Source organism: Cyclopterus lumpus, chromosome 11 (genome assembly GCF_009769545.1).
Source record: "Cyclopterus lumpus isolate fCycLum1 chromosome 11, fCycLum1.pri, whole genome shotgun sequence".
NCBI lineage: Eukaryota > Metazoa > Chordata > Actinopteri > Perciformes > Cyclopteridae > Cyclopterus > Cyclopterus lumpus.
Genome location: NC_046976.1, coordinates 17,736,974 through 17,758,476, shown reverse-complemented (window position 1 = coordinate 17,758,476; position 21,503 = coordinate 17,736,974). Strand labels below are relative to the sequence as shown.

The 21,503-nt window shown below is 42.8% G+C and overlaps 1 protein-coding gene across 1 annotated transcript in view; it reads left to right on the top strand.

Annotated features, from left to right (window-relative positions):
- Window positions 1–527: 527 nt before the first annotated feature.
- col22a1 (collagen, type XXII, alpha 1) overlaps window positions 528–21,503 on the top strand; it is a 45,686-nt gene continuing 24,710 nt past the window's right edge. Inside the window, exons 1-19 of the mRNA XM_034545619.1 lie at window positions 528–610; window positions 3,628–3,777; window positions 3,864–4,430; window positions 7,646–7,726; window positions 11,884–11,995; window positions 12,302–12,425; window positions 13,253–13,528; window positions 13,649–13,729; window positions 14,583–14,699; window positions 14,800–14,844; window positions 14,954–15,016; window positions 15,248–15,286; window positions 17,408–17,461; window positions 17,611–17,664; window positions 17,766–17,819; window positions 19,504–19,557; window positions 19,645–19,689; window positions 20,916–20,969; window positions 21,080–21,133. Coding sequence (XP_034401510.1) covers window positions 3,687–3,777; window positions 3,864–4,430; window positions 7,646–7,726; window positions 11,884–11,995; window positions 12,302–12,425; window positions 13,253–13,528; window positions 13,649–13,729; window positions 14,583–14,699; window positions 14,800–14,844; window positions 14,954–15,016; window positions 15,248–15,286; window positions 17,408–17,461; window positions 17,611–17,664; window positions 17,766–17,819; window positions 19,504–19,557; window positions 19,645–19,689; window positions 20,916–20,969; window positions 21,080–21,133 — 1,965 coding nt within the window. The 5' untranslated portion in view covers window positions 528–610; window positions 3,628–3,686. The remainder of the gene's footprint in view (window positions 611–3,627; window positions 3,778–3,863; window positions 4,431–7,645; window positions 7,727–11,883; window positions 11,996–12,301; window positions 12,426–13,252; window positions 13,529–13,648; window positions 13,730–14,582; window positions 14,700–14,799; window positions 14,845–14,953; window positions 15,017–15,247; window positions 15,287–17,407; window positions 17,462–17,610; window positions 17,665–17,765; window positions 17,820–19,503; window positions 19,558–19,644; window positions 19,690–20,915; window positions 20,970–21,079; window positions 21,134–21,503) is intronic.

Sequence of the window (21,503 nt, the reverse complement as noted above, 5' to 3'; positions counted from 1 at the left end):
GGCTGGGCCCAGGGCCCCACCACGGGCCCCAGGGCGGCTCCGCATGTGGCCGAAGGCATGACGACGGTTCGGGGCGGCGGTCGCCAAAGAGGCAGCGCCATTTTTCCTTTGAGGGCGACACTTTCACATGGGTGCAGCCACGAAGGAGAGAAAATAAAAAGGATAAAAATATCCGGAAAGTTGCGTCTATAATTGGCTGCGCCTCTCAGCCTTTTTTTTTTTTTTTTTTTTTTTTTTATGTGAGCCCAGTCGAGAACAGTGGAAGCCATTTCACCCCCCCCCCCCCCCCCCCCCCCCCCCCCCCCCCACACACACCCCCCACCCCCCAAAGTGAAACCCTACACTTTTACCCCCACACAGTTCCCTCCCTCTCTGTCCACCCATCCACAAGGTTTCTGAAGCTCACCTCACTTTTTTTTTTTAAACAACGCTGTACACTGGACCGTCACCCTGGATTAAATTGGTAATCTCATTTTGATTTTTTTTGGAGATATATCTGGGGGATTATTATTATCACTTGATAATAACGATGATGCCGCCTCGGTGCTGATTCAGGGTGCGACTGCTGGAGGCAGAGCGAGGAGACGCTGACGGACAAGTGACAGGCCGGGTAAGACTAATAAATTGAGGACAAAAAAAATAAACAAAATAGATCCATTTGTCACTTTGCTATCTTCCTCTAAAACAGTTTTTTTTCTTCTTCTATCCTTCTTGGGTTGCACGTGCACAAAAAAACAACACTGTTTCTTGGGAATGACACACTTCTGTTATAGACATCTACATTGCAGGTCCCAGGTCTGCCATTGAGAGAGGAAGTGGGAAACAGACCTGCTGCTACAGTTTGTAAGAAATCTGTCCTCAGGTTCAGATGTTGACAGAGGAGGGGGGGTGGGGGGGGGGGGGGGACCAGCTTGTCTTTAGCTTTACCTCGAATACTGAGTGCATACAGTGTATTTAAATGTGATCAGAGATGAAAGGGAGACACATTAGAAAATGTTAGACTTGTGCAAAGTTGGCCGAGGGAGGATTAGGAGCAGGAATCTTAATCATGTTCAGCAGCTTTCATTGGGCTGCTGAGATATATATATATATATATATATATATACTTTTTTTTTTTCATCGAAGTCTCACTGGGCTGATTTTAAATGCTCACTAATTAGGGCCATTAGAGCGATTCAGCTATGGCTTGTCTATTATAATCATTAATAGCACCAGTAAAGCAGCATAAATAGGCCAATTCAGTGTCAGATAAGGAAACTTGTATCTGGAGGCTAAAAGCACTTTGCTTTACCCACAGTGAATAAAGCACAATCTATTTGGGTATAAGGCCTCAGTCAACAGGTTGCTGTTTAAAAATTGACCATTTCCTGGAATTACCTGCTCCTTTACTCTTACATACTACTTCTACTTTATTTTGGGCCCCAAAAGGTGGTAACGTATTTATCTTTAAACTATGAGAAATGCATCAGTTCATAACTATACAGTACTTAAACACACTGAAGCTCAATAATATATCCAATTGTTAATAATTTTATTATATTTATTATCATCATTACTGTTATCTCCGCCAGGAAGATCATGCGATCTTGGGGTTATGGAGCTAAATCCATGCCAATAGTTTTGTTCGTTTGAAAAAAAGATTTGAACCTGAAAATTCAAGTTTTGGTCTTGAACATTGAAAAATTCAACAATGTATTTGAAATAAAAAATAAGTGTATGAAAAGTTTTGTTGGTTTAAATATAATTTAGATTCAGTTATGTTTTTTTTTTTCGAATAAAATATATTTTTTCATTTTTCAGTAGCAGATTTTATGTTTTCAACTTTCAATCTTTTTTTTTTTTTACAGTTTTGAATCTTTTTTTCACTTACAGATCATTTTTTTTCAGGTTCAGACTTTTGGCCGGGATGTGGCGTGGGGGGGGCGTGGTTACAACTACAGGGGCGTGGTATCATGAGTGACAGCTTAACAAAGAAGATTTGAAACTGTAAAAAAAAAGATTGAAAAATGAAAAAATATATATTTATTTGAAAAAAAAAAACATAACTGAAACTAAATTATATTTAAACCAACAAAACTTTTCATACACTTATTTTTATTTCGAATACATTGTTGAATTTTTCAATGTTCAAGACCAAAACTTGAATTTTCAGGTTCAAATCTTTTTTTCAAACGAACAAAACTATTGGCATGGATTTAGCTCCATAAAAAAAAGCATAATACTTTTGGTGGCCTGATGGCGCCTTCATTTATTAGGACATTTGCTTACTCGGCGCATTCAATGATTCTCCATTGCAAAAGCTTCCACTGTTGACTCCCCCAAACATGAATAGGGATAAGATGATGTAATCATACGACTTCTCTAGACTTGGCGATTAAGTCGTTTTGGGAGGTTTGCGACTGGCTTTTTGGGCCGCTGGGCGTCACGTGATGAGTGCATAAGTTGCAATACCAGGTGTGGCCACTATGCCAACATTTCTTCAAAGGCTGTCGGCCAAGAAATAGTCTGACACGTAAAGGTCCCTAAATTTGTTGCTATTTTCCCTGGGATAAAACATGTTCAGAGATGTTTCCAGTATTTATGCTAAGCTATGCTCACAGTCTCCTGGCTCCAGCTTCATATTTAATCAACGGATACAAGCGCAGTATCAATCTTCTCCACAATAATGCAAATAAATGAATTGCCCAAAATAGTCCTTTAAGCACATTCTTGAAAACAGACTGCAGGTTTAGGAAAACCAATACATTTACAGACTAATTCAATAGAAATGTCAGAGAGCGCAGTGAAGGATGGTAAAGCACTCGTATTACTGCTTTCCAAGTTGTGCATATCTCAGACTCCCCCCCCCCCCCCCCCCCCCCCCGCAAAGAGACAAAGATGACTCTGTGTTATGGCTACGCTCAGTCACAAAGCCAGGCGTCGCGGCCACTGGTGTCCAATAATAGAGAGAATAGTTCTGTGTTTATATGACAGGTTTACGTCAGCGCCACCCAGGCACAACAGCCTCATGAATCAATCCAACCCAGGCCGACTGATCGCAACATGCCTGTTGATCAAAGCTGCACTCGAAGAGACACCCGTGTGAATTTTTAAACGTTTTTTTTAATCATCCAGTGCAACGTTAGCACACTTCTAACTTCTGCTCTTTTACGATTTTGTGAAATAGAGAGAGAGAAGCAGCAAGTTCCAACAATATCTGGCGACTCCAGTTTTCTCTGGATGGATGTTCACTTGCTTTCTGTAGATTAATGTGTGTTTCAGTCTGAGGCTTCACATCTTGAGAATGGAGATCACGTCTTGAAACAATAGAAATACTACACAATACGGGGGGAAGAGATAGAGATTTATTTTATACATATAAAGTGGCAAATGCCATCTGAAAATCAGCTTTCCACCATTGTCGGAGGCCTCTTTTACAGCAATCTCCATGCACTACGGGAAGCACACCACCTACTTTTGGTTTCGCTGTTGGAGAGAAATGAACACAAGTACCTGTTCGCCAAGGGACGGCTTGGCGGACAGGATTTCGATTTTTAAAAAGATCCGAAAGGTCTGTTGTACATTTACAAAATAACTGACTGCAGTAGCTGTTCGAAGAATAGTCAATTGTTGATGTTTCCCCAACAGGCTGAACATCTTGATGGTGGTAATAAGATAAACGGAAACAGAACCAAACCAAGGCCGAGATGGAATTACGCATGGGATTCAGGATCACTTTGCTCTCGGTCATCCTGGCGTTGACTCTTTCCGGCGAGAGGGTGGAAGCTCAGAGAGCAGGTAAAACGATTACATTGAATATTTCCATTATCTAAGGCTCATGTGGACTGCACGTGACTAATTCCTCCTGTATTTTCTCATGGCAGGATGTAAAAATGTCCACTACGACTTGGCGTTTATCCTGGATACATCTTCCAGTGTTGGAAAGGAGAATTTTGAGAAGATCAGGCAATGGGTGGCCAACATTGTCGAGTCTTTCGACGTGGCACCGGACAAGACAAGAGTCGCCGTGGTTCGCTACAGCGACAGACCCACCATCGAGTTCACCCTGGGGAAACACGGGACCCTGGAGGATGTGAAACGAGCTGCCCGCAACATACGCTACCTGGGGGGAAATACAATGACCGGGGATGCTATCGGCTACACCACCGCCAACATCTTCACCGAGCGCAACGGAGCCCGGCCGACGGCCCGAGGCATTCAGAGGGTGGCCATCCTCCTCACGGATGGCCGAAGCCAGGATTATGTTCTGGAGCCCTCCAAGGCGGCCGCCAAAGCCGGCATCAGGTTGTTTGCCGTGGGCATCGGGGAGGCGCTGAAGGTGGAGCTGGAGGAGATCGCGGCCGAGCCAAAGAGTGCCCACGTCTTCCACGTGACGGACTTCAACGCCATTGACAAGATCAGAGGCAGGCTGAGGAGGAGGCTGTGCGAGAGTAAGTCGGCCACCGGGCTCAGTGCCAACACATCCCTCGCGCTTGCGTGCCACATGGCTTCTGTTTGAAACCCCACCCTGAACGTGCACTTAATCAAATTGGACTCTTATTTTAACCTATAAGCGCTACATGTAGGAGAGACCCTAACCACATGACCCCACCCCGAACCACAAAGAGCTGTGGCACATGCGTACGGTGCTATCATAGCTTCTTTCTGAGGATGAAAGCGTGTGAGGGGGCGGTTGCAAACTTTGGCTTGAAGATGACAGTTCTTCTAACCGAGACATTTCTGTGGGTTAGCTGCCTATTTAACTGCTGCTTTGGTGCAGAGGTGTTTAGCACTGGAAAGCTTGTCTTAAGCTAACCTCAATGGTTTCTTTTCACTAGTTTCAACACAGGCTTAGAAAGTATCTTACATAGCCAGAGAAATTAGCTAAAATAAGTTTAAAAATAGAGTTTGATGTTGTCCGGCAGCTGTGAGGAGAAGTGGAGAAATATCTGTCTGTGAATGTTTTCACGGAGAAGATGGATACTTCCCTTCCAACACTAAGATTCCTGTCTAAAATTAGCCGGGCTGGAAAGAAAAAAGGATGCCATGAGTCTTCGCCACAAAACTAAATATAACAAATGGAAAAGACATGATTACATGGTTTCGCGCACAGATAAGCAAAGACAAACTTACACTCCTCACTTTAATCTCGCTCTAAATTGTCATGTTTTACAAGTCAAAAGTAGAGATTCCACTGAAGGAAGTGTTGATTTAGACTCTGAAACGCCTTTATTTTTCTTTAAGGGCATATCATCTCACAGAGTGAACCTTTGACTTTGCTTCTTTCAATCTGCCAGTAATAATAATGTAGGTTATAAAACATGAACTAAAAAAGGTTCCAATGTTTTCTTTCTGTAATCTCTAAAATCACCACAAGTGAGTCTCTAAATATATCAGTGGTTCAGCTCAACTGACTCAGAGAGCATTTCAAGTTATTTCCACCCGGAAAATTATAGCTCTAATGTTTTAATTTGGTCCAGGGCAGCCGCTCTAATGTCCACGTCGAATGTTTTCACCTTTTAATCCGTAGGTTTTAAATATGGACTCTTACTTATTATGTTCTTCACTATTTCATTAGAGCACGTGTGGCCTCGCTCGCCAACGCGTTTGGCTCACACACTTGACCTTACATGACCCCGGTGACGGAGAACTCTATTATCAGAGCTCCCTGTGTTTGAAAAAATTCAGCAGGCATAACGATGACAGGCAGCACGGGTAATAGTGAGAATTAAAAAGAATGAACAGTATCCTGGCTGCAAAAGAAAATGGTGGGATGTCCGGTGTGAAATGCTCCAGCTTTTTCTTACGAATCTGTCTTGAGACATTCAATTCCAAAGGCAGGTTTGACATTGCTTCCATTTAAACTCACAGACCGGATTCCTAAATTATAGCTCTGGGACCACAAGTGCAGGGAGTAGCTCCGCTTTAGCATGCTAAGTCGCACGGCTGTTAAAAAAAAAAGAGTGACGCACTTCCATTCATTCGCAGAACGGTAATCTTTGGTAGACTTTGCTGGTTTATACAAACAAGACCACGCACCCTTTTCTGAGATCTTCAATTATCACTGTAAAAAGACTTCAAGACAGCAGAAAGAAAAGAAAAAAAGGCTCCTTCAATTTGACACACGCAAGGACAAACTTTACAGCTGCAATTAGAAATAAATGCGAAATGAGATAACGCCACTTGTGGAATTATTAACAAGTGCTCACAATTAAAATGAGCTGCTTTGGATTTTGGTCTGGGATTTGCATGGAACTGAAAAAAACCCAGCCATGCCAACAGAGCTGCGCTCGTGAAGAACACCTCAGAGGTTAAAAGCCGCTCCGACAGGATGATTTTTATAGCTGTGATTTAAGAAAATTGCAGGGTTTGATCGTGGGTGTTTTGACAGGTACTCGATCTCTTTAGGAAAGTGTATTTTTCGGCGGCCACAGATAATATTTAGGGGCTGACGGTCACGACTACAGACGACATGTTGGCGCTTACATTAAATTTAATGAGAAGTTTCTCTGAACAGATTGGTGATAAACTATAATGACAGGATCCTGCTGCCGTACCTAATCAACAATGTGAACATCTTTCTTTCCACGTGGGATTGGTGAGGAGGTTCTATTTAATTCACCTTGTCTGTTGTCAAAATTAATGCAGGGCGAATCAAAATTATTTCCAAACAGACTATTTTTCCCCCTGTTTCATCCCTGCTATTTAACTAAAAGCCTTACATGAACAGGCTGTAAAGGGTTGGATCACACACATGATTCTCACCTTCCTATATGGTATGAAGACAAGCAGCTAGTTTGGGTTTTATTTACCCAGATGTCTCAACACTCAAATGCAATGGCGTTAATAGAAAGTGCGTTTATTGTTCTGACATGAAAACGTGCATATCAAACATGACTTAGGGTCTATGATCATACTAGAAGGTGAATGCTAACGTGCTCTCGGTGACCGTGCTCATGTGGCAGGTGCAATGATTACCATGTTCACCTTCATCCATTTAGCATGTTAGCATGCGAGCAGTTGGCTAGTAGCCCCTAAAGATAAAGTACAGCTGAGGCTGATGGAAAGTCATTTGTTGTGCAGGTATTTGGTCATAAAACAAAAGAATTGGAGTGTAATTTTGACTCGAATATAGTGGGAGATGAAAAAGTCTTGCCAAGTGGCAAAATATGCTTGTTGTTTTTGTGTAATTTAGACGAGCTGACCCTCGTAAAATGTCAATCTCTCCCATGTTTACATCTAATGAACCAAACCGCATATGCGCTCTTTAGCAGTGAAGCTGGCATCTTGACACAGATATAGAAAAAAATGCCCCTCCTGCCAATAAAAAAAAAAAAAAAAAAAAAACGTCAACTGAGGGTATTTCCTTTCTCACTGTCGTCGCCACGACTGAAATATATGTGAAATATGAAACTGTGACTGCTTCCTGGGCCCACGGAGGTGCCTCATGCTCTCGTAGAACCACACCCTCCACGCCCTAAACGTCAGACAAGAGAAACAATTCACACCTTTTTGACATCTCATAAAGTTTCCTGCTTCCTGTCACGTTATTAGATTTTCCAACAAGATGGCCACCGATAAAACAGACTTTTAGCCCAACCAACCAGGAGTTCATCGTATCCTAATTTACAGCGTGTCTAACTGAACTGTCGTCCTCTCTCCTCAGATGTCTTGTGTCCGAACATGAAGGTCCAACCTGATCGGTTTAAGCCCAACAGCACCAGCTATGGTCTTGACGAGGTTCCAGGTATGTGTGCAAGCCTTTTTTGTAACGCTAGCGATACTTTGTCCGCCACAAAGTCAAGCTCTTTGTTTTTCAAGGCGTTTACACCCCCACATGCAGCTTTGTTCCACGAGGAGGAACTATGCAAAGATGTAGTTTACGCTTCTATTTCCATCTGATCGGGACCTGAAAAGTACTACTTTCCTGCAACGGTCATTGTTCTGTCTCGTTTTGAGCTGCCATTATAACAAAACTCAATATACTTGCAAAAATTGCACATTCCCCCCCCCCCCCCCCACTACGTCTCATTTTGCAAACTAACGCCGCTGTGTTTTAGATGTATTTTTGCCAGCAGCCATTGACTTCCATCCATTTCCACATGCTATGAAAATCTATTTCTTGGCCCTTTAAACTTGCTCGATCTGTTTCGTCAATCACACCGAAAAGTTGGGCCGAAAATCTGTCCTATTTTGGGAAAATTTGCTTTTTTTTTCTCGCTTTCTTGCTGAGAAAAACCCTCACTAATTGACACGGAAATAAATATCTTGTTAAAAAAAAAATCAAGTTTAAAAAGTGATGAAACATGAAGCGTGTAGTTCTACCGGGTGAAGCGCATTACTCGTCCTCCACCACTCGATGTTTTGATTTCATGAATTCCAAGCTGCCGTGCAAAAAAAAAAAAAAATGGTTTCTGAGAACTGGTGCGTAGTGTGTTCACCAGAAAGGTCGGATGTTGTTTTAAAGAGCGTCTTTTGGGGGATCTGAGTTCCTGTCTGCGTCTCCCACCCACATCCATCACTCTGAGAGAGAAAACAGATGCACCGGCATGTCTGTCTTTGACTCCTGCTCTACTGAACTTCATGGAAAAGAAAGATGAAAGCTGCGTTTTAGAAAAAGTTTCACTCTGGCATTCACCTGATACTCTGTGAAAACCGATTTGAGGTTTTTAAATCACAAATTACTGACATTTTGACTCTTTTGTGCCAGTGTTCAGTTATTTGGGGTTGGACCCTATCCCAGCATGCACTGGATGAGAGGCCGGGTACAGTCACCTGCCCATCACAGGGCTTACAACCAAAAAACAAGTATTTCTAATTCATCTAACATGAATGCATTCATTTTGAGGGAGGAAACAAGAGCTCTTGGAGGAAATCCAGTTAGACATAATATGCAAACTCCACACGGATGTCATTTTTTTTGCAATAAGCCTGCTGTACCAATCACTGAGCCAAAAAGAATAACGGAAGAATAACAAAAGAAAAGAGAATTTGGCAAGATAAGGAAGTGTCTTTGTATTGTATTGTGTCAATCTTGTGCATTGCTGTACATCTATTATATTGTATCATATATTGTAAAATATTTGTATACAATGGTATAACGTATCAAGAAGCATATATATATATATATATATATATATATATATATATATATATATATATATATATATATATATATAAGTATATTACAAGTATATCACTGCTTTTCCATTCTGAAGCAGAGTCATGTTGCTTCAAGCTTGACATCACATAATACATTCAAATTCTATAAAAAAGTTGTCTCTACTTTGTTGGTGAAAGTTCAAAGAACAGCTAATCGTGTGGGATTTTGGCAGAGAACATTTCATCAGATGATGGCCGTTGGGCAAGTGCTAATTATGCTAATTAGGGATTTTCCTCTAAAACTGCACAAGGAATTAGAACTTTGGATAAATCACACACACAAAAACACAGACACACACACACTGTCTCCTTACACAGATGTAGCACTTTGTCAGCTGTGCTGTCTAAGCCCTCTAATTGGAATAAATCATTCGGGGCTGTGTTTTTGTTTGTCTCTCCGATCCCCCGAGTCTTGTTTCCGTTGGAACATGAGATGAGCAAATAGTTTCTCATAACCAAACGCATGAATATAATGTACACTACACTGATTGATGCTGCCTCGGAGCTTCTATGTCCACACCAGGAGAACATTAAGAGGCCACAGCAGGTCCCCAGCAAAAAAAAAAAAAATTGTTTAATTTGATGTACAGTGAGACAAACTATAAGAAGGATTATTTACATTCTTTCCCAGTTGTGTCGTAATCGCATCGAACCTGCATCGGGCCTCGGCCGCCGTTATCAGTCTGAAGCTCCCTGACGTGACAAAGACGTGCAGGTTTTTTTCTGGAACTGACCTCACTTGAAAGTGCTCTTTTCTCAAATTTTGGGTGTACGCACATGGAGAATTTTCTCTCCGTACAGAGAAGAACAAGAGTATCTCTAAGCAGCCGTGGGCTCCCACTTTATAATTACCCGTCACGTGTCCTCGACGCTGCTGCAGAGAGAAAGACCTTCTTTTTTTTTAGCCGCCGATTTTTACGATTTGACAGCCAAGACACCTGCAGTTGGAGTCAGACTTGTATTTATCACGGGCATGTGTATAGTCTGAACCCCTCGGGGGGGGGGGGTACCGAGCACACACACACACACACACACACACACACACACACACACACGAGAGAGGCCGCTCGCTCGCTATCTGCTGCACAAAAACCGGCGCCATCTGCTCCGATCAAAAAAAGAAAAAAAAGAACGCCGTGTTTTCCCGGGCAGTGAACTCATCTGGATTTTCCCCGCATTTTGGGGCCGTCCAAAATAACTTCTTTGGCCTGATTATACGCTATCCGCTTGCCAGTCCAAATTACAGCTCTGCGCTCAGATTGGCCCGCCGTGACGGGCCACAGAAAAAACGGCTTCGGTGAGCGAAATGAACGTGCACGACGCAAGCGCGGCGGCGACAGCGAGGGTCTTCGAGGCCTCGCAGCTGCACGGCTCCCTCAAGCGAAACCCTTCAGCGAGTACTGATGAGCAGCGACACGTCCCTCAGTGTGGCGTCACCGAGGAACCGAGTCGCTTGGCCTTCTCACTCGTTAGATTATTACCACTGGTCAAATGTTAGACTTCTGCTCAAGCCCTTCCACACCAGGTTTTCTATCAGATGTGGTTTTCGCTGCATGTATCTAGCTTGACATGCTGTGTTTTTACAAGTGTAAGTGTGTCCCATCAGTTTTAAACGCAGGAACCGTTAGAGTCGTAGATAACGCTAGACCAACGAAGGTGCCGACGACATGAAAGAACACGAAATAGAAATAAAAGTAACTGCACTTTTATTTGGCAAGAAACACAAATTAAAAAAAAGGCAAAATTCGCCTTTCATCTTTTAATCTCGACAAACTAAAATGGGGAAACAGGTTTTGTCGTGTGTTTGAGACAATAGCAGACAGACGGCACCGTCTGCTGACCACATGTGGAAGCTGTTAAAGGGTGCAGACGAATTAAATGGCATCTAAAAGTGAATGAAGGTGTATGAAAAATGTCCCTGAGGTTGTGACGGAGATGACTGACCCATTCAGTTACTTGGTCTGTTATGATGGCTCTGGTTTTTCTTTACTCTGTTGCTAATGTCCCAGGGGCAGCCTATGTGGCTAAGCTTTTGCCAGACTCTCACATTACCACCTTAATGTTCCCCGTTTCCTCTCTTTTGGGAAGATGGCGTTAATATTCTGATAAAAAAAAACACATTACTTTTCACGGATTTTTTTAGTTTCATAGCCGAGGCCGTGCAGGTGTTCCTCATCTAACGGGCACAACGCACAGCAACGCAACCACCCGGCTTTCAGGGGAGAGAGATCTGCCGGACATGCTGGCAGCGTTAGTGCCGTACCAGCTACCGTCCCCAACCGCTGGCGTTGCCATAGCGACGGCGCTTGTTTGTTGTACAAGGGAGTGTCCTTTCCAAAAAACCACCTAAATATGACCTGTGGTCACACCACTTCAACTCACATGCTGCAGGGTCACACACACATGCACACACACGCACACACACACACACACTAATATGTGGACCTTAACAGAAATGCTGGCAGCAAATCAAAGAAATGTTGCATTGCCAGCGAAATGGGCTCTATTTTCCAGTCATTCAGTGATTTTAATCTCCAGAATAGTCACAAACACAGCGGCTGCAGGGCGTGGTGGAACAGACCCAATTAACCCCCCCCCCCCCCCCCCCCAGTACCCAAGAAATCTGACAAAAGCCGTAACTCAACCTCAACACTTACGAGCCCCGTGTGCCTATTTATTTGTGTGTGTGTGTGTCGTGAGTCCAACCAGGGGGGGTGGGCTGTTTCTTCTGTGTTGCTGCAGGGTTCGACCTGATGGAGCACTTCCACGTGAGAGATATTCTGGGAGCCAGAGAGGACGAAGGCCAAAGTTCCTACGTTCGCCTCGGCGCCATGCCCATCGTACAGCAAACGGAGTGAGTTTGACGACCCTGTTTCACTGCAAAGGAGATGTACGGTGTCTTCTGGATATATGTAAAGATAAAATGTTGAAATTCACCTCAGAAGTCATGAAATATTGACAGATGTATCAGCTCAAAAGAGTGGATGTTAAAGAATAATGGCACGTCCCTCTGCTTAGGAGAGAAGGAACAGCGTATATATATATATACAGTATAGAGAGAAAGTGGTTAGTAGGTGAAACATTATGAGTTTGTTCACTCCAAGTAAAATAATGCACCGTTTATACATGCTTATAACAATGTGCTTTTTTTGTTCTGCAGGGATGTGTTTCCTCAAGGGTTGCCAGACGAATACGCCTTCGTGACGACGTTCAAATTCAGGAAGACCTCAAAACGCGAAGATTGGTACCTCTGGCAGGTTTATGACAAATATGGAATCCCGCAGGTGGGTCAGCCGAACGTAAACGGGAATAAACGTGTCTGTTTCTGCACTCATTCAGAACCTTCTTAAAATATCCACCTTGATAAAACGTGAAAATATTATCTTTACTTCTGTTAAACACGCTCCTGACACATTGTTGAACTATATGTAATACTATTTTCTTCACGTTAGAGAGGAAAAAAGCATTTCTAAATGTCGTGCCTTGGTTATTTACTTTCATAATTTAGAGTACAAAAGTGTTGGCATCAAAACATACTTAAAGTACCAAAAGTTAAAGTACTCATTATAGAGAGATATATTACAAGGGGATTATAATTATTGCATCCGGTAAAGGCTCATTTTATATACTTAATATGCTGCTGGGAAGCTTGTGTATCACTAAGGCCTTATCTTTATTTATTTTTTTTTATTTTGTCATTATTTCATTTATTGATAGTAGGCATCAATTAGACATTTACAGATGTCTTTCAGACAATTGAAATTGCATGTGCAGATTTTTAGATGATGCTCATTTTAGTTATACATATTTAGAGCAAGAAGTGTTGAACATAGGATAAACAACATCAAAAAGAGACAGAACGAAACAAAAAACTAAAATATGGGAGTGATCTATTCTCTATTGTACATTCATCGATTTATGAAAATAAAATCAGGTCTATTAGGTGTTACGTATATATAACCCATTTTTCCCAATATGTAGTTGACAGACTAAGGTCTCATCTTAAGGCATAATAATACATATAATCATCAAGTAAAGTACCTCAGAATTGTAATTAAAACCGCTACAAATGACCTCGTCTTTCTTTTAACCCCGCCTCCTGTCTCCTCAGGTGTCCATCCGATTGGACGGCGAGAACAAGGGGGTGGAGTACAACGCCGTCGGCCTGACGAAAGACGCCGTCCGAGCCGTGTTCAAGAACCCCGAAGTCGACAACCTGTTTGACCGCAACTGGCACAAGATCGCCCTCAGCGTGGAGGCCAAGTCCGTGTCTCTGTACCTGGACTGCAAGCACATCCAGACTCTGCCCATCGGAGACCGGGAGGACATCGACATCCAGGGGAAGACGGTGATCGGGAAGCGACTGTACGATAGCGTGCCAATCGATGTGAGTCGTGAAATTAAGCGTTTTTCGCGAGAGATCGTAATAAGATTTTTTTTTAAATGTCCCAATGATCCTCCACGTCGATATGTTCATCAGTTGTCTGTCTTGTTTTTTCCCGCGCAGTTTGACCTCCAGAGGATGATGGTGTACTGCGATTCCAAGCATGCGGAGCTGGAAACCTGCTGTGACATACCCAATGGACCTGTGAGTATAGCTTTAGCAAAAGGGCGCTGCCTTGTATGTCTTTAAGTCAAGCTAGTTTCTAATTTAGATTCTCAGCTTGAATACAAACGGATATATTGAGAGGCCTTTTTCAGTTTCTGGCTTCTTTTGTTCCTTCTGTAGCTGACACAGCAACAAAATACCACGACTGGTTTCAGTCTTTATGTTAAGCTAAGCTAATGACTGCAGTAAAATGAGTTTCATGCTAATCCAAGACAAAATACTTTCCCCGAAGACTTAAACTGGTAAAAGAGACTTGTGTAACTCGGCGGATCATTTGTTTTTAAGGTAAATTAGCTTTCCGGCACGAACATTTAAATAGTCCTTGTTGTAGAAACGTTGTAGAAAGCATTATTAGCTATTTTTCACTCCTACGTTCATTTTAACGAGCACAAGATGGAGGCTTCACCGAACTCCTGGCAAGAAAGTGAGTTAGCACATTTAAAAAAAACTATTTAAACTTTAAAAAGCAATCGGCTCTTTTAGATACAATGACGACTTCCAAAATGGCCGCTGCGCGTTTCGTGACGTCACCCGAAAACCATATTTGTGGTGGTCTATATATATATATATATATATATACACAATACAGTTCATGAACTTACACTTATATTGTATTGAATATTTATTAAATAACTATATTCAAAGGATTTTTTGGATGGATGCTCATTTTAAATATATATTTTTAAATCTCACGTACCCCCCTAGAGTGCCTTCGTGTACCCCCCATTTGAGAACCACTGGTCTAATGCTCATCACATAGCCTCGGCACCGCTGTTGCGTCATCCTTTTTCCGTTTGACCACGACGGTTAGCAAACATTTGATCATTTTCAGTGCCCCAAGAAGGTCGTTACGGAGGCCCCGCCTGTGGAAATCCCCGCTCCGACACCGAAGACCGTGGAGCAACAACGAGGCCCTCAAGTGAACTGTTCCTGCCCTGCAGGAGATACGGTAAAGACTTCATCCCTGTCCATTGTTTTCACAGATGAGCGGGAATCCTTTTCTTGAATGGCTTTTCGAAAAAGACTTCTGTGTTTTCATTTTCTCACAGGGAGCGATGGGTGCGCCCGGTGTCGCAGGTCCTAAGGGTGGAAAGGTCATCTACGATTGCTTTTATTAAGTTTCTAGTTTGTGCGTTACAGTTTTTCACTCCAGAGTGTGTGTTTTTTTTTTCATTTTTGCGAACTCACGTTTTTTTTTTTTAGGGTGACACCGGCCCTAAGGGCGCCGTCGGAGCGCCGGGAATCAGAGCGGAAAAAGGAGAAATTGTATGAAAGCGTGCACATTTTACAAGCTTGATTTTGTTTTATTTCTTCCTTTTTAATGGAGAGATAATAGCTAGCTTGACTGATTTTTATTCAGAACATCATTCGTTTCTGTAGATATACTGTGATACACATTTAATTTGATTCAGGTCGCATGCCTTCCAGCTATTATCTCACCTGCTTCTTCTGCCCCGCCTCGAGAATAATTGATCCTTATCGATTGATTATTTGCAGGGCAAAGTAATCTCTGTCAAAGGTGACAGAGGTGCGAAGGTAAGTACACCTGCTCTTCCTGACGCTGCATGTTTGGTCTCCGTGCATATTTTATATGCATGTACATCTCAAGACACACCATTTCAAATGTCTCCCTTTTCTTTTTTTCCCCTGTCTTTCATTTGATATTTTATATATCTATATATATTTTTTGTCAGGCGAGTGGGTAGGAGCATGCTCAACCAGCTGTGATTGTCAGGTTACCACAGAGGGTGTGTCGGAAGAGAGGGCCGGCCCACGCAGATGCCCACCGAGTCTGTTCAAATCACAGCCTCTGTGCCGCGTGCTGCTGCCAGCTGGGGAGTCTCACAGTGTAATTTATTCCTTGAGACCAAAAAAATCCTGGGCACGCATCATCCAAGCTGTCCAGAGAGGGGACACTTACAATGGCCCCAAGAGGTCTGGCAGACGAGACAGTGGTCCTCTGTAATTCTTTTGAATAATGCAGTTTGTTTAAAAAAATAGGGTATAGGGTAGCTGTGTTATTTTAACTAATTTCGTGATAAATAGATTTCCATCGTTGTTCTTGCCGCTGGAAAAAAAACCAAACCCTGCCGGTTTTAATAAAACTGCATTAAACCAAATGTTTAATGCGGCGCCTCCCTTCTCCTATTCCTATTCCTTTCTGCATGAGCATCTGTCTTCGCTTCCTCCCAGAAGAAGGCTGCAATTTGTTTGTCGCAAACTTTTTTTTTTTTCTTCTTTTTTCTTAAACCCCAATCCGAAAAAAAAAAAAGAAGAAACATGACGTAAAGCCGACTGCAGGCGGCAGTTAAAAGCGTCCGCGTCGCGTAAGGGTGAAAGTGAATCCACGCGGCTTTGATTGCTTTTAATTGCATCCTCAGCCGACAATAACGGGCAATTCCCAGAGCAGCGGCGTTATATAATGTCATCTTCGTTATGGGGGTGGGGGGGGGGCTTTCTCCTAATCTCAGCGATGAATGAAAATGACGTGCGTTTAAACGTGCATGCGACTTGTAAAGTGGTTTACGGAGCAGGAGGTTGAAGTCTCGCGGTCGGGGGCAGGACCTTCGTGGCACCGTGTAATTTAAATGCTATTACTTTTCGTCCACCCGCGGGGTTTTTTTCCGAATTCCGAGGGATTCCTCGGCGTGGAGCTCGTGACGTCGGTGTTTTCCCCCGGATCAAAAGTGCAAACCCATGGGAAGCCGTCCATTTGTTCCTCGAAGTGTGACTCGACCGCTAGTGGGCCTCTGGTCGAAGGCGATAACAGCTGTTTGGCACCCAAACGTCTCTACGTGTGTTTTTTGTGTGTGTTGTCGTGTGTCACTTTGTGTTCCGTGTGATTCATTAACGCCTTGTCTTTTGTCCAAATGTACGTGTTCAAATAATCAAAAATCCATTAATTCCTCCTACATTAACCCTCCATCATGCACTCACTGTGACGCTACCAGGTCGATGTTCTGACAGCACGCAGTCGTCTCCCGTGCCGCCGGCCATCCATCCATCCATGCATCCATCCATCCATCCATCCATTCATCCATCCATCCATGCATCCATCCATGCATCCATCCATTCATCCATCCATCCATGCATCCATCCATCCATCCATGCATCCATCCATGCATCCATTCATCCATCCATCCATGCATCCATCCATCCATGTATCCATCCATGCATCCATCCATCCATCCATGCATCCATCCATCCATCCATCCTTGCATCCATCCATCCATGCATCCATCCATTCATCCATCCATCCACCCATCCATCCATCCATCCATGTATCCATCCATGCATCCATCCATGCATCCATGCATCCATCCATGCATCCATCCATGCATCCATCCATCCATGTATCCATCCATGCATCCATCCATCCATCCATGCATCCATCCATCCATGCATCCATCCATCCATCCATCCATGCATCCATCCATCCATCCATGCATCCATCCATCCATCCATGCATCCATCCATCCATCCATCCATGCATCCATCCATCCATGCATCCATCCATGCATCCATCCATGCATCCATCCATCCATCCATCCATCCATCCATGCATCCATCCATCCATCCATCCATCCATCCATCCATCCATCCATCCATCCATGCATGCTCACGTGGTCAAAGTAAACACCTGTTTTCTGTTCACAGGGTGACACGGGCAGCATAGGGTTGACAGGTGCTCCTGGACCAAAAGGAGAGAAGGTGTGGCACCTCGTGAACCCCCCCCCCCCCTCCCCCAGGGGGGGGGACATGTGGCGGACATTTTCTTTTTAATATGTCGACTCTGAAGAGTTCACGCGCATAACGCTTCCGGTGTTCATTTTTGTGTTTTTCCCCCGTCGTTCCGACAGGGACTCGGAGGCGTGCCGGGCATCGACGGCTTATCCGGATACAAAGGAGACAGAGTCAGTCGTGAATGTTTTTGATATTTCGCTACCAAGGAGTTTGCACAACTTGTGCTAATATGTGTGATTCTTTTTCTTTCTTTTTTTTTATCGGTAAATAGGGGGAAGCAGGACTGCCTGGTGGTTCAGGGCTGCCAGGTGTAGCTGGACAGAAGGTGTGTGAATGTTCTTTCTTCTTGATTAAATCACGAGCCAGTGCACATACATTTTACTCATCGTGATGTTTTTGCAGAGGGGGGGGGGGGGATATCTTTAGTCGTTCCGGTTTTGGCACTGGTCTCAGAGACACACTTGCTCATTTTTCTGGACGATTACCTCTCAGCCCGGCTATCGATTTCCTGTGAAAAAGGGGGCAGTTTGGTTGACTTTACCTCGGATGAAGCAGCAGCTGGAGGGGGGGGGGGGGGGGGCTGTGACAGGCTGCTCGACCCGGGACTTATGATACAGCACAGAGAATACTCAATTTGTATTATATGCATGTATAATATAATCATAATAACATGTGTATATACATATATATATATATATATATATATATATACGTATAATATAATAATAATATATGTATATATATATACATTACATTATAATATTATATTATATATGCATATATATACTGTATATATAATATATGTATACATATATTACATTATATATACATATATTATTATGATTTAACAAATTATATTATATATGCATATATATATATATATAATGTAATATATATATGCATATATAATATAATCATAATAACATATGTGTATATATATACATATAATATAATAATATATCTATATATACATTATATTATAATATATTATATATGCATATATATACTGTATATGTATATATATTATATTATATATACATATATTATTATGATTTTAACTAATTATATTATATATGCATATATATATATATAATTTAATATATATATATGGCGAATACATGCTAATGTTTGATCCATATGCTAGATGTGTAGGCTAGTAATTTCTACCCCATTAGCCATCACACCTGTATAAGGTAAAATATGCCAGCCTGACGTTTGAAGTTTTTCTGCTCCCACATTCTTTTTTTCAAAGATTAATAACAGGGATCATAAATCTCTCAGGTTTAAGCGGTGATTACAAAGAGTTTCTGAGGCTTTTAGCCTAAACTCGTAAGACAGCTGACATCCACACATCTTATTACAGCACAATAGAGCCCATTTCACAGCAGCAGCAGCAGTCACACTATTGATGGCTCAGTTCTATTCAGGTTTCCCGGCGAGCCAGCGTTCATTTTATTATTTACACCTGTGCTTTTTTCTCATTAAATACGTTATTCACATCGCATGAGTCGTCTGATGAGGTCAAATCACACAGGAACAGTCACAAGCTTTTCAATAAGTTGACAAATAAAATGATTCGTTGAATCATGTCGTCCATGTCAAGTGTGCGAGACCTGATTACAGCTTCAAACCGGTTCTACTGAACGTCATCCAAGCCAATGAGTCTTTTAACTGTATTATATAGATAGAAAAAAACACCCCCGAGAAGAAAGATACCTTACAAAGGGAAGACGCATTTCTTTCTTTCTTTGTGTGAGAAACGAAAGGTCAAAGTGCAAGGTTCATCCATGGGGAGCAGTGACAACTGGTGTTTCTTTTAGGGGGGGTGGGGGGGGTCTTCAGGTTCAGGTTTCTAGCTGGTCACTTACATGACTCAGAAGTCAAACCCTCGTTGGCCTTGAACTATGTCACTGCAACACTATTAAAAAAAAGAGTGCAGAGTCTAAATAAAAAAACAACAACTCCCACTAATAAAAAAAATAAATAAAAAATTGCTCAATTTCTATTAGGGAATTCAAGGGGACGAAGGCGTTTCTGGCACCCCGGGTCCGAAAGGTGTCACCGTGAGTACGATCTGACATTGATGACGAATGAATGAAACATTTCTTTTAATCAACTATATGATAACTATATGATTTTTTTTGCTGTAGGGTGAATCAGGTGGGAAAGGTGAAAAGGGAACTTCGGGAGACAAGGTAAGTCATTCAGTGATATGAACCCCCCCCCCCCCACCCCCACCCCCCCTCCCAGGGATTTGAACCATGCATGTTGGATTGAACCTGAGAGAGGCACTTCTTCTCGGAGGGGGGAACGGAGAACCGAAGGGGCGCGATCGCGCAAACAGATGTGGCTTCCTTGATTCACTCTCCACACTTCCTGTCTGGGACCCTTGTGGGGGCGTTTTTGGCTAGCAGCTCATTCGGGGGGGGGGCTACTCGAAGTGTCTGAAGTTTCCTCACGAGCTGCTAACGCCTTCCCTTTCCTTTGACGTCGGGACGCAGCTCCCAGCATCGCAGTGGGAAGTCGAGTCGTCGGGACGCTTTTTTCGTGATCACGTTTTTTCGAGTAGAAAGATATGAGAACATGTCGAATTGGTTTTTCAAGACGTCGACTTTAATTTAAAGTTAAAACCACTCTAACAAGGGGCCTGCATGCGTACGAAGCTCTAAACATGGAACGATTACACTGATTACTTTGCCATGTGGCGTGAGGATGTGCAGCAGGGTTTTATTTCTTTTTCGAAGCTCCGTTCAATCACGCCGGCAACTTCCTGTCGGCGGAAAACTGGGAAAGTACTTGTCTCAGTGAAGCCGTTGGGGGGGGGAATCGGTGGGTCAGAGGAGGCGTCTGGGGTTGAAGTCAGGACAGCGTTTGGCTCCTCTCGTTGCAAAAAGAAGTCAAATTAGTATAGAGGTCTATGAGAAAATGACCCTACTTCTCACTTGATTTCAGTGAACATTGTAATTATGAGTTTGTGGTTTCAAGTCTTTCTTCAATACAGCACGATGTTCAATTAGTGAATTATCGTCTTCATTTAGAGTCCCAGTGGACAATAAAGCAGAGTATGCTTTAGGGCGGGGCTACACGGTGATTGACAGGTTGCTGCCACAGAGTCGTGTGTGTGTGTGTGTGTGTGTGTGTGTTTGACAGCGTTTCAGAGTGTGTTTTCAGTTCATAAAAGTTAATTGTAGCTGTGTGGTCTGAACGTGGCTTACTCAGCATTGGCTTGTTGCTTTTGATTTGAAATAAGTCAACATCATTTTTTTTGGTCCACATTGGGTGTTTGGGTTAGACACTTTAAGACACTTAAAGTGTATAAAAACAGTTATTCACTTTATATAATTTCACCCAAACTATGTCTAGATTCTCATATAAGTCGTCTTCAACGGTTTCTAAACGCTCTCCTCTTCTCTTCCACTAGGGCCAGGCGGGTTTTGATGGATTACCTGGCAAACCCGGAGTTCATGGGAAAGATGTAAGATTTTAAAGATCCCGCGGTCACGAACACGCCACAGATATATTAAAATCTGCGGCGTTTTTCAACCTTTTTTTGTATTAATGAAGCTTTTTTAAAAATTGATTCAGGGTTTGAGAGGACTGGCTGGTGCATCCGGGCCCAGCGGAATCAAAGGCATCAAGGTACGTTTAAAGGCATCAAAACCCCCCCCGGTTCACTAGATTAGACACAATTCAAGGTAGATATTGGTCATAAGCGTAAAGATATCAAGCTGTAAATCATTTTCAAAGAGGCTTCACCAGTTCTCTCCAGACATTCCTCCGTCTCCGCCCACTCGTTTGTCTGAGAAAATGAAACGCACAGTTCGTTTGTGTGTGTCTGTAATTACTGACTTTGATGAATATTCCAGTCGCGCGCACACTCGCTTATACCACACCCTCACAGATGCACACGCGCACACACATAAAATATATACGCAGCAAATTCCCATGGCTCTTTTACCCCACAAGTTTTACTTTCCTTCAGGCCGACAATAAGTACACACAATGATGA